The sequence below is a fragment of the Zingiber officinale genome, chromosome 2A, assembly GCF_018446385.1.
Source record: "Zingiber officinale cultivar Zhangliang chromosome 2A, Zo_v1.1, whole genome shotgun sequence".
In the NCBI taxonomy this organism is placed as follows: domain Eukaryota; kingdom Viridiplantae; phylum Streptophyta; class Magnoliopsida; order Zingiberales; family Zingiberaceae; genus Zingiber; species Zingiber officinale.
Window position 1 is genome coordinate 58,976,675 of NC_055988.1, and position 13,162 is coordinate 58,989,836.

The 13,162-nt window shown below is 37.0% G+C and overlaps 1 protein-coding gene across 1 annotated transcript; it reads left to right on the forward strand.

The window, feature by feature from the left end:
- Window positions 1–1,570: 1,570 nt before the first annotated feature.
- On the forward strand, window positions 1,571–12,634 carry LOC122041135 (UPF0014 membrane protein STAR2-like). Its single transcript, XM_042600735.1, has 3 exons — window positions 1,571–2,057; window positions 11,910–12,155; window positions 12,319–12,634. Exons 1-3 carry the CDS (start codon window positions 1,815–1,817, stop codon window positions 12,631–12,633), a joined length of 804 nt encoding a protein of 267 aa, XP_042456669.1. The 5' UTR covers window positions 1,571–1,814; the 3' UTR covers window position 12,634.
- The last annotated feature ends 528 nt before the right edge of the window (window positions 12,635–13,162 follow it).

The window sequence follows — 13,162 nt, forward strand, 5'->3', positions numbered from 1 at the left end:
CATTTACCTTAATATGAAATTGTCTCTATATTCAAATATGAAATGCCTATAACAAGAATTATAACTCAGTTAGTAGAACACCCTTAACTTTGGAGTCATTATAAAAAATATTCCACCAAAAATCATTTTGTAATTGAGAGTACATATTTGATTCATTTGATACATATTATAATTGAGAGTTATAAAACTCTGATTGCAGTATGTGATTCAATTTGTTTCTATCCATAATGTCTAGAAGAATTCTAGGAATGACTCCTTATTTGAGCAATTTGACCTAATCATCTAAACTGCGTTGTCATAGGCCTATCCACGTCTATTTGTTTGCTAATGAACCATACACCTACAATAAATATCCTGCTTTGATGCAAAATTGTGCATCAAATTGATGTATTCTTTATCTTTTTTGATTGACATCATATATCATTGTTCTCACTTTTATGTTTAATGGGAGCACAAACCCTATTTTTAATTCAAAGTTGTACGGTTTGATTGGAACAGATGAGATAAAAACATAAAAGTAAAGATGAAGACCTTTTAGAGTTTACAGAAGCATGAAGTAACAAGTCACACCTTTAAGAGAGCCAGAGAGGGCTAGTAGTCGTTGCAATGAGGAAGGAAAGGCGTGGCGAGGAGGGCCCGTAGTCGTCACAACAAAAGAGGGAAGGCCTGGCGAGGAGGGCTTCAGCAAGGAGAATCACGAGGGCACTTCGGTGAGGAGAATCGACGCTTTGGCGAGGAGAATCGCTGGTGTTCGGCTTTAGTGAGGAATTTGACGAGGGCTTCGGTGAGGGATGAAAAACATTAATATATATATATATATATATAGCCTTTTAGATGTTTTTAGGCCCTGGAGAGGAGCCCGATAATCCTAACCCAGGGTCGGCTCTGTCAACAAATATCAATACTGTTTTGAATTATGCCCCTATCTCAAAAGGGGCAGGGATCCTTGCTCCAGGATCCCTGGATCAATCCTGGACCTTTGCATGTTTATTGGATGAGTGAACTGTACCCCATCTGTTAAATAGGTGGGATCCAGTTCATCCCACCAATGAATATGCAGAGCCTCCTCTGATCCAAAAGATTCTGGATCAGAGGATCTGGCCTCCTCAAAAGCAATAGCGATTAGTTTGGTCTTTTAAAAGAATTAAAATCTTAGGGTGCGTTTGGTATATGTGTTTTTCATTTTCATTTTCTGGAAAACGTGTATTTTCTGAAAAATAGTGTTTGGTTTGTGTTTTTCGTGCTTGTTTTCTAAAAAAATAGCTAGCGTTTTCTAGAAAAACAGAAAATGATAAAAAATTATTTTCTGTTTTCTAGAAAATACGTGTTTCTAAAAAATGAAAATGAAAAACGCACGTATGAAACGCACCCTTAATTTCTTACTCGCCTAGTTAATAACAGTGTATACTTATTAGTTGACTTTTTTTTAACTATTAATTATTTAGACAGTTTAAGTATTGCACATCCGTACAAAGAAGTGTAAAATATACCAATTAAAATCGGAGAGCGTTGGGACATTTGTCTGATGTAAACGTACCCTTACAAAGAAAAAGGAGAGAAAAAAAATGGTGGGTGGGTGGGTGGTCATCGACGACGCGACGAGATGATCCCTTCCCTCGGAAGCGCCCTCGCCCACATACTACCTCTTTCGCTCTCTCTGTATGTCACTATCCGCCACCACCACCACCGCTGTATTCCCTCCCTCCCCCCTCCCCCATAAGGCAACGTGGACTGCAGGCTCCCTTGCGATCTCTTGATTCTCTCCTACTGTCACTTCCCTAGCTCTACTGTCACTTCGCGGGGTGACGGAGTCGATGGATCCGTCGGGCGCGTCGTTCTGGGTGGACTTCCTCCAGGGGATGCTGAAGCCGGTGGCGGCGCTGTCGGTGGTGCTGATGGCCGTCGCTCTCTCCTTCGCCCAGAAGCTCAAGCTCGAGGGCGAGATGATCTACGCCATCGCCCGCGCCTTCTTCCAGCTATCTATCATCGGCTTCGTCCTCCAGTTCATCTTTGCCCAGAAGAACACCGCCTGGATCATCCTCGCTTACTTATTCATGGTACTCTTCTTTACTCGAAACAAAATCGAAGCTTCGATCGCAACTGGGTTGCTGTATACTCTTCTTAATTTGTCTTGTGATTTTCCAGCTTGGGTGGAAATTCACTTCTTTTTGGGAAGGTAAATTTGATGTCTTTTAAAATATATTTGATAACGCCTTCGATACAACTTAGTAACATATAAGATATATTTTAGTACCACCTCAACTACAATTTGGTGACAACTATTATATAATTTGATAACACCTATAATATAATTTATGTCACCTTGGAGTTATGAAACAAACAAAAAAAAAAAAAAATAGTACTTTAAGGTTTGTACATGAAGCCATTTTAAGATTCATGCATGAACAAAAAAACACCCTTTTATATGCTACAATACATGAAGGGCCCTTGCCCCAGGGCTTGACATAGATGGTAAGCACATGATATTCTGTCTAAATCGGACGGGGGTCGATCCCAGGGTTTCACTGCCTGTAGAGGCCTCGCCATACGCTTGCCACCTGTGCTCTTGTTGAACCTCTCTCCATATGACATGGGTCGTTGTAGGGTGGCCGTTAATGTGACGGTTCCACATGTATGAAGGGCCCTTTGCCCCATGGGTTTAGTTGAGATGATGAGTGAATGACAGATGATGATCTTTCTGTGAGAAGTGCGAAGAAGAATAGAGGCGAGGAAGAAGAGACGGCGGAGTAAAGAATTAGGATTATTATTGAGATTAGGTTTTTGTTGTACATCCCTCAACATATATATATATCACAGGTATATAATAATACACGTGGCAACTTAAGTGAATAAAACAAAAGAATAAAAACTAATACAATACTTATTCTAAACTTTATTATCATCCCCCCTCAAACTTAAGGGTCTATGAAGAACATTAAGTTTGGAACGTAAAGAGAGAAATATGAAAGTTGGCAGACTTTTAGTCAATGTATCCGCAAGCTGATCAGATGAGCGAGTCTACTGAGCAAGTAGAGTTTGAGCCGCAATAGGTTCCCTAACAAAATGATAATCAATTTCAACGTGCTTGGTTCTGGCATGCAAGATCGGGTTTGCAGAAAGGGAGATAGTGCTCATATTATCGCAAAGAATGCACAGTATAGAATCCAAAGGAACAAGAAGCTCACGAAGCAAAGATTCCAACCAGGCAATTTCAGTAGCTCCATTAGCAACAACACGATATTCTGATTCAGTACTAGAACGTGACACAACCTTTTGCTTCGAAGAAGCCCATGAAACAAAATTACCTCCAAAAAATATGCAATAGCCACTTGTACTACGATGATTATCCGGACAAGAAGCCTATTTAGCATCAGTATAACACACCAAAGATGAAGAGGAAATTGGGGAAATAGATAAATCATGGTACAAGGTTTCACGCAAATACCTCAAAATTTGCTTAACAGCTTGTTAATGAGAGATAGTAGGGGAATGCATGAACTAACATACTTTATTTACAGCAAAAGATAGATCAGGACGTGTTATTGTGCAATACTGAAGAGCACCAACAGCGCTGCGATAGTCTGAGCCATCTTCTAAGGGAACACCATCATATAGAGACAAGGAAGCAGTTGAAGACATAGGAGTATCAGATGGTTTGGAATCAAACATGCCAGTTTTCTTCAAAGGATCAGTAATATATTTCGTTTGATTGAGATGCAAACCCATATCAGAGTGATGTACTTCAATACCCAAAAAATAATGCAATTGTCCAAGATCCTTCAGAGTAAATTATTAATTAAGAAAATCAATCAAGAAAGTAATAAGACTCTGTGTGCGACCAGTAATAATGATATCATCGACATAGACAAGCACAATAAGAATACCACGGCTTGAAGAGAAGAAAAATAAGGAGGTATCAGCCTTAGAACCAGAAAAACCCCAATTCAGAAGTGCTTGACTAAGTTTTGTAAACCATGCACGAGGCGACTATTTCAACCCATACAATGATTTATGTAGTTTACACACCATATCTGGGCAAAAAGAATCAATGAACCCAAGAGGTTGCTCCATATAAACTGTCTCAGTAAGTCAACATGAAGAAAAGCATTCTGAATATCAAATTGACGAATAGGCCAATTGTGAGACACAGCAATGGTAAGAACCACCCGAATTATTTGAGGTTTGACAACAAGACTAAAAGTTTTAATATAGTCAATAAATGTAGTTTGATGATATCCTTTAGCAACCAAACAGGCCTTGTATTGATCAATAGAACCATCCAGTTTTAACTTCAAACGATAAACCCATTTACAACCAATAACTTTCATATTTTCTGATTTTGGAACAAGAGACCATGTGTTTTAAAGCATCAACGCATGAAACTCAGTTAGCACAGCTTGTTGTCACTCAGGAACACTAGCAACCTACTTGTATGTATTTGGTTCAGATTGATTACTAGAAAGAATAGTCAGCAAAACACGTGGTTTAAATATGGCAAACTTACTTCGAGTTACCATGTGATGAGCATTTGTAGTTAGTGCTATGACATTTGTATCAATATGTGGCAAGCCAACGTCTAAAGAGTTGGAGGGATGAGAAGAAGATGAAGTGTAAGGAGGAGACTGAATAGGAGGTGGAGGTGGGGCAGAAGGATTAGAAGAAGACGGGTAGAAGATGTTGCAAGAAATGGTGAAGCATTAGAAGGTGGCAGTGGAAGTGGGACTGAAGGACTAGAAGAAGACTGTGTAGAAGATGTTGTAGGAAGTAGTGAAGCATTAGAGGGTGGTGATAGAGATACAGATGGTTGAAAAGAACTAACGATAGGAAGAGTTGTAACGATTTGTGAAGAACCTGAAAGATTAACATAATAAGAGGATGATGGGGAACTAAAAGGGAAAAATGCCTCATTAAAAATCACATGACGAGATATATATAGTTTGGAATTGGAAGGATCAAAACAAAGATATCCTTTATATTTAGAGCTATAACCAAAAAATACACATTGACGTGACCTAAACTCTAATTTATTGGAATTGAAGGGACGTAAAAAGGGAAAACAAGCACAACCAAAAGTCCGAAAATAGGTATAATTTGGCGCCTATGATAACACTATAAGGAGACTTGAGTTGTAAGATTGTTGTAGGCAACCAATTAATAAGAAATATGACCGTAGAAAATGCATAGGGCCAAAATTTAAGAGGCATATTAGAGTAAGTCAAAAGAGAGACCCATTTCGACAATATGACGATTTTTATGCTGAACTCTTCCATTTTGTTCTAGAGTATAAGCACATGATAATTGATGATGAATACCTTTGGAAGCAAAAATTTTTGTGAGGGATCGAAATTCACCACCCCAATCAGAAGGAACATTTTTGATAGAAATATTAAATTGATTATGCACCATATTGTAAAATGTAACAAAAGTGGTATATGCTTCATCTTTAGAATGCAACAAATACAGCCAAGAGAATTGGAAGAATCATCGATAATCAACATAAAATATTTATGACCAGTTACAGATGAAATAGGTGAAGGACCCCACAAGTCAGTATGAACAAGATCAAATTTATTGAGTGCACGAGAGTTTGATAAAGCAAAAGACAGTTTATGGCTCTTAGCCAATTGATAGGAATTACAAAAATCAAGAGAAATAGACTTGTTTATAGAGACATTACAAGACCTTAAAACTTGATTAACAACTTCAAAAGACGGATGACCAAGACGCTTGTGCCAGAGATTCAGATCAGAGGAAATAGCAACATGAACTTGAAAAAGACTTGAAGGCAATGTAGAAGATGAAGCAGAAGACGATGCGGGAGGGCATACTCTGTAAAGACCATGATCAAGGATTCCCCGAAGAATGACTTTGTGTGTGACCTGATCCTTAACCAAGAAAAATGTGGAATGAAACTCAACATAAGCTTTATTATCAAGACACAAGTGAGAAACACTAATCAGATGTTTAGACATGGCAGGAGTATGGAAAATATTAGACAACTTGATAGATTTAGAATAGGCAGGTAAAATTGAATTGCCAATATCTGAAATAACAATGTTCTTACCATCACCAACTGTCACACGCTCAACGCTAGTAAAAGGAGTGGCAGAATCCGGCATATTCATATCCAGGGTAAAGTGATGAGTTGCTCCTGAATCCATGTATGTACCAATTAGGATCTCCCACTGTATCAGCCGTCGCAATGAAACTAGACACAGCTGAGCTACTGGAAGATGAAGACATATCAGTGGTAATAAAATTATTGAAAGCCTTTGGTTGAGAAAGCGCTGGTTGATAATTAAGATTTGCCCTATGATAGCAAATATTTGCAGTGTGCCAAAGTTTGAGACAAATTTGACAACGTGGTTTTGAGGCATGAGTGGTTTGATTCTGTTGAGGTTTCCATTAGTTGTAAAATTGTGTAGTTGAAGGCTTGTTGAGAAGACCATTTGGAGAGGTGTAAGGTGTAAGGTGTAAGGAATTTGGATTGAGGAGTATTTGGAAAGCTTGATGGTGTGGAGACTCGATGCTGTCTAGGATGAGGGTGGTTTTTTGTCATAGACAAATGAGCTATATTGGTTTGAAGAGAGCTCAATTGATCTGCAGAATCTTGCCGTTCTAATCTATATTCGTAGCTTAGCAATAAGCTATGCACTTCTTCAATGGAGGGTCAGTCGCCACGATTTTGTATAGAAGTTACAAAAGCATTGTAATCCCTCCCAAGACCAGCCAATATATATAACAAATGATCATTGTAAGAAATAGGTTCTCCAATGGAAGTAAGCTTGTTGGAAATACCATTTAATTTCTGAATGTATTCCATTGCCGAGAGACCGTCTTTCTTCAGATTTTGCAACATACTTCTTAATTCTGCCACACAAGCAAATGATGGGGCATAATAAATTTGATCTAAAGCTAAACAAATATCGTGTGTTGTTGAATACCCAAAAATATGAGTTAAGAGACCTTCAGTCAACGATGAGTAAATCTAGCTCATTATCATACGATTGTAGCGTTGCCAACTGGTATACTCAGCATTTGCAACTAGATTGTTGGAATCAAGAAATTTGGGAGGGCAAGGGCGAGCCCCATCTATAAACTCCTCTAATCCATTAGCATTCACAATATTCAAGAACTGATTTTTCCAAATCAAATAGTTGTTTTCATCTAACTTCACAGAAAAAGGTTGATTCATCGAAGGAAGTGTTGGAAGAGGATTGAGAGTAGATTGAATGATAGGAATCTGCTAAGTAGAAACTGTAGTTTGATGAATCATACCCGGATTTGTTTGTGTGGTTGATGATGTTGGAGAAATGATCGTGTTTGCTGGCGGCGGCGGTAGCTCTGATACCATGATGAACTTTCTGTGAGAAGTGCGAAGAATAACATAGGTGAGGAAGAAGAGACGGCGGAGTAAAGAATCAGGATTATTATTGAGATTAGATTTTTGTTGTACATCCCTCAACATATATATATACCACAGGTATATAATAATACACGTGACAACTTAAGTGAATAAAAGAAAAGAATAAAAACTAATATAATACTTATTCTAAACTTTATTATTAACAGATTTGCCCAATGAGCGAAAGGTCGAATATTGAGACTGGCGGGGGCATAAATCCCAACACCCGACACAACTCACCTTCCCATCCATCTTACCTCTCAGTCATCATGATTTACCTTCCTTGTGATGGTCCTAGGGTGTGCTGACGGGGCGCTAGGGTGAGCGTAATTGCCTTTTTTTTTTGCCCAATACATGAAGGGTCCTTTGCTAAGGTGGCGACTTCACCTTTTGTTGCAATACATGAAGGCCCTTTTTGTCATTCCCATCTAATTCTTAGTCTAAAAAGAGGGTATTTGAGCTAAATAGCAATCATATACCCAAACACTTACTTTCACCATTCTAAAGCCAGATTGTTAGCATTCATCATGGCATTATTTTTGCAAGCAAGGCCTTTACTTGTCGAGTACCTTTTATGCTTTCAAATAGTTCTCCTTGTGGCATTCTTTTTTTACCTTTAGAGAGGAAATATCAATAGCTTTCATGCTTATATACAATTCATTTCATTTGCCTCTATAGGCTATTTTTGAAGAATTGGATCCATATAAAACAACCTTTTATCTTAAGTTAAATCAGAGTATAATTTCAAAATGTTTCATCCTTTTATACATATTCATTTCATTTGCCTAGGCTATTTTTGAAGAATTGGATCCATATAAAACAACCCTTTATCTTAAGTCAAATAAGAGTATAATATCAATATCTTTCATCCTCGTGTACAATTCACTTTCATTTGCCTCTAGCTAGAGGCTATCTTTGAAAAATTAGATTCATTCAAAAAATGTATCTTAATTTTTAAATTGGAGTAAAATTTTCAACACACAGAGAAAATTACCTTATGGTCGCTACTTGATTTCAACCATTAAAAAATAATTCTATGCTTTTGTAAAAGTTAATTAGGACCAAGGTTCCTAATCTCAAGTCGTGTTAGAGTTTTGGTGTTTGACTAGAACAATACTATTTCAATATTGTGCCGACGTTCCGATGTATGGTGTCAATGATTGATTGAATGTTGAGGGAGGAAGGAGATGAAACATAGAAAGGATACATTGTCTATGCCAAGGGGTATCGAGTTTTAATAATTTATCTGAACGATATGTTTTGACCATTTTACTTGGTATGGTATGAGATTTCAAACCATGATCAAGACCACTATTTTGATCAAAGAGATCCTTCAATAGGAAGGAACTTGACTAAACTATTGAGGATCTGATAGCTCATAAGAGAGGAACAAAGAGGGAGGAATTATAAAAAAGTTTACGACACAATGCTACAAACTACTAAAAAAGGAAGGCAATTCAGATCAAAGGCTGTAGTTGGATCCTGTTTACTATAGAGTGAAAGAACTAAGACTTCTTGCTCTTTTGTAGCATTGTAGATCAACCAATGTACGAGCTTATTGAGTCTTTGAATGCTGAAGTCTCAACCAATAGGAGACGGAATGAGAAGATCAAGAGTTTCTTATAACATGAACTGAAGTTGTTTGATAGATTCTCGACCAAGGGACTCATTTGTTTCCTTTCAATGGGCAGCTTTCCAAAGAGTCTGCTTGAATCTCCGTCGCTGTTGTTTGTCCTTAGTTAGCTCCTATTCTTGACTTCACACCTGATATTAATTATAATAACGCTGGCTGCAACTTCTTCTCTATTTAGATTAAAGAGATTGTTTAATAATCTGTTGTTCTCTTACTGATTTGCATTTATTTTTGTTCTGTTATCTTTGATTGTTTCTTGATTAGCCTCCTAAAGTTTTCAAACTTGTGATATACTTTTCATGTAGTGTACTAACACATATGTATTTGCTTTTATGTATCCCATCATCTCTATGAAATAACATATCGTTATGATCACTTTAACATATTAAAAAAAATTACTCCACAATCGTCTTATTTTACATGGTATCAAAGTCAATGTTCATTTGGTCCTATATAGCAAACAATGTTTTTTAATTTTTTAAGCTGTAGATGACTTGTTATGTTGGTCACAAGCATAGCTATGAAGCTTCTATTTTGATTTGTCTACAATTGTTTCTCAATCCATCTAGATATTCTTTCAGTTCACAATGATATGTATATTTTCATTTTGTATACAAAAATTGACACAACCCATTCGCACAACTTGATCTCCAATTTTGTGGGATTAGGTTTAAGGTAAACATGTTATTTGGTAGTAATTTGCATAAGTTATAAATATATATTCTAATAAAGAAGATATAAACATATAGTATAGTAGCATATATATTATAATATATAATCATATGGATTTTAAGAATTTGCATAATTAAAAATAGTTGTATTATTTGAGTTTGTTAAATGGCTTCATGTGTGCTTATGACATGTTTAATTAAATGAGTCTTGCCACATGAATTGTGTATAAGCTGTCTTACACGTTTAATTAAATGGGTCAACTCGTCTATAAATGAGGTTATACGTATCTCATAATTTTTGACCAATTATTAAGAAGGTCAAGGTCAAATTCAAGTTCAAGTTCAAGTTCAAGTTGAGATTATGAAACAATCATAGGGTTTGTTCATTTGCAATACCCTACACATGCCTGTCAACTTAAGAGATTTGTTTACGGTCTTTAGCTAAGCACTTTGAGCATGACTTGATCGTCTAACCAATTAGCTATACACTTAAGGTTGCTCTGAATCTAAAATTGGTTCATCTATCATATTTAGTGGTACTACTAGCTCCACGATACACATCCTTATTTATGTGGTGGTGACATTTTAATCACTAAGGATTTGCTTTGTTATACCAGCTAAAAATTTCGTATTTAAGACATAGTATTTGATTCTTCCTTGGTATTAAGTGTCTTCCACATTGAGAAGGTTGTCTTCTATCTCAAAGTGAATATATCTCTAGGTTACTTAAATGAGCAAAACTGCATAGAACACGTCATATCTCTGCAAAAATCGTAGTAAAACTTTAACATCCTTCAATCCTCTGCTTGATCCTTATATATATGAGCATCATTGGAGCACTCTATTATGTTACCATTACACACTAGATATTGCCTTTATAGTCAATTGTGTCTTTCGACTTATTCATTCACCTCCTAAGCAACATTGGGAAGTGGTTAAATGAATACTCCCCTCAATGGCATAATTCTTCGTATGTTGTCACTTGACGAGGGAACTACATGCATATAATGACGTGGATTAGACTAGTTCTGGTAAAGACAAATGTTGTGGGTTCGTTATATTTATTGGGAGGAATTTGAGCTCTTGGGCCACCAAAATGTAATCAATAATGTTTTTTTTTAGAACTCAAGTAGAATACATGGTCATCCCAAGCCTACATTGAAAGTCATTTGAATTCAATCCCCCTTCTATCTGAGCTACACCTATCCATCAACAACGTATCCAACATTTGGCGTAACAACATTGGGGCAACTTATCTAGTTGCCAATCTATTTTTAATTCCCGTACAAACTAGATAGAAGTTGATTTTTTTACTTTGAACAATTGTAGCAAAAAAGATGGAATCCGCCACCCAATAGCCCTACACGGTCGACCCCATTATCATCTGTGAAGAGGTAAATCGAGAAGTTGTAGTTGGTTACTACGGGGGATAATTTTTTTACTTTGAACAAGAATGTATAGCAAGTTGACAATAGTCTGTGATCAAATTGTTGATATTTTTACAAAATCTCTACCAAGGCAATGTTTCCACTTATTGGAGACCAAACTCAATGTCCACCACCTCTTGTAGAGTTTGCAGCGATGTAATAGTAAAAAAATCAACGGTAATATAGCATAGACACAGTCGAAATATCAACTATAAATAGTACCAGTTGTATGCTGCACAATAACATTTGTACCTGTAATTCTACCTATGGCAGCTATCTTTGATTGATTGGCAAGTCATTCACACACCTCCACATCTCTGTATATAAAACTAGAATATAATGGGTGTATGCAGAATATGGATTCTTCTTTCTCTACAAATTAAATCGTACATTGACAATGGTAAACCTACCTGGATTATGCCGTTAGTATATGATAATCTTTTACTATATCTTAAAAGAATCATCTTCTCTGCTGCTCTTGTTATTTGTGATGTTGGCAAAGTGGCTTACTTTTGCTGTCATGTACGAAGAAGACAACGAATGAAAGGTTTTACGAAAAATTTGACCTATCAATTCCGGTATAGGCTGTAAATTGTAATAGTCTATACATATTCAATTGAAGTAGTTATCACTTAAGTTTGTAAAACATTTCCACCTAGTAGTTTCTATCGTGCTATATTTTCTAAGGTTAGCTTAAGGATAGTAATTCTACCATCAATCGTGCATGTTTAGAATGAAATTTCAATGTGTTTGTCATGCATTTATTTTTGTAGGTATCTGTTGCGGGTTATACAGCTGGTCAACGGGCAAAACATGTACCGCGAGGGAAATGTATAGCTGGAATCTCTATTCTGGCAGGTACATCAGTGACGATGTTCTTGCTTGTCGTGCTGAATGTCTTCCCCTTTACTCCAAGGTACATCATTCCTGTTGCCGGCATGATGGTTGGCAATGCAATGACCGTCACTGGTGTTACCATGAAGAAGCTGCGGGAAGATCTTAAAGTGCAAAAGAACCTGGTCGGTCCCTTAACTCGTCTGCTTAATTTTTCTGGATCTCCCCATAACTTGAAGCACCAAATATTGGTGATTGTTAGTTGAGATTGCATAAATCTCGTATGATTATGCTAATTTCTATTCAGATTAGGCTAAGTAGAAAAGTTTTTTTTTACCTCTTTGTTAGGTGGAGACGGCATTGGCTCTCGGCGCAACTCCGCGTCAAGCAGCACATCAGCAAGTTAAGAAGTCTCTTGTGATTGCACTGTCCCCAGTTGTGGACAATGCCAAAACAGTGGGTCTCATTTCTCTTCCAGGTGCAATGACAGGGCTCATTATGGGTGGTGCATCACCTTTGGAGGCAATCCAACTCCAGATAGTTGTCATGAACATGCTTATCGGAGCATCCACCGTTAGCAGTATCTTATCGACGTATTTGTGTTGGCCTTCTTTTTTCACAAAAGCTTACCAGTTGGAATATAAAGTATTCTCAGCTGATTGAAGTCTGTTTTTTACCCCTTTCAGAAATAACTAGTGAATGGCTTTTGCTATGAGTGTTGTATTTGGTGTTAGTGTAGGATTAAGTTTACGTGAGTGAACTAGATCCAATTGAGTCCATATGGGTGGATTTAATCTCAATAAGGTTGAACTCACACTTGATTGATACAAACATAACTAATTGTTATAAAGTAATTAAATCCAATTAAGTGATCTAATGCTTCAATACATATAAAGAGGGTTTGAATTAAATGGATGTTGATTTAATATGTAGATTCAATAACCCGGTTTATTAATATTGATGAACTGTTAATGAGACATGGGCTTTTATGGTGGATAATCTCGATAGGTTGGGCCAAGTATAAAAAGGAAGAGATAAGGTTCATTAGGGCATGTTGAACCTAGCTCGCTTCTTCCAGCTTCTTCTCCCTCATTGAGAAGAAATGTGGTTATTTTGCCAGCTCAATCCTGTGGAAGACATCTGCTGCGTTCGTTGGATATTCTGGTGAAACGTAAGAGGCTATAGCATTGTG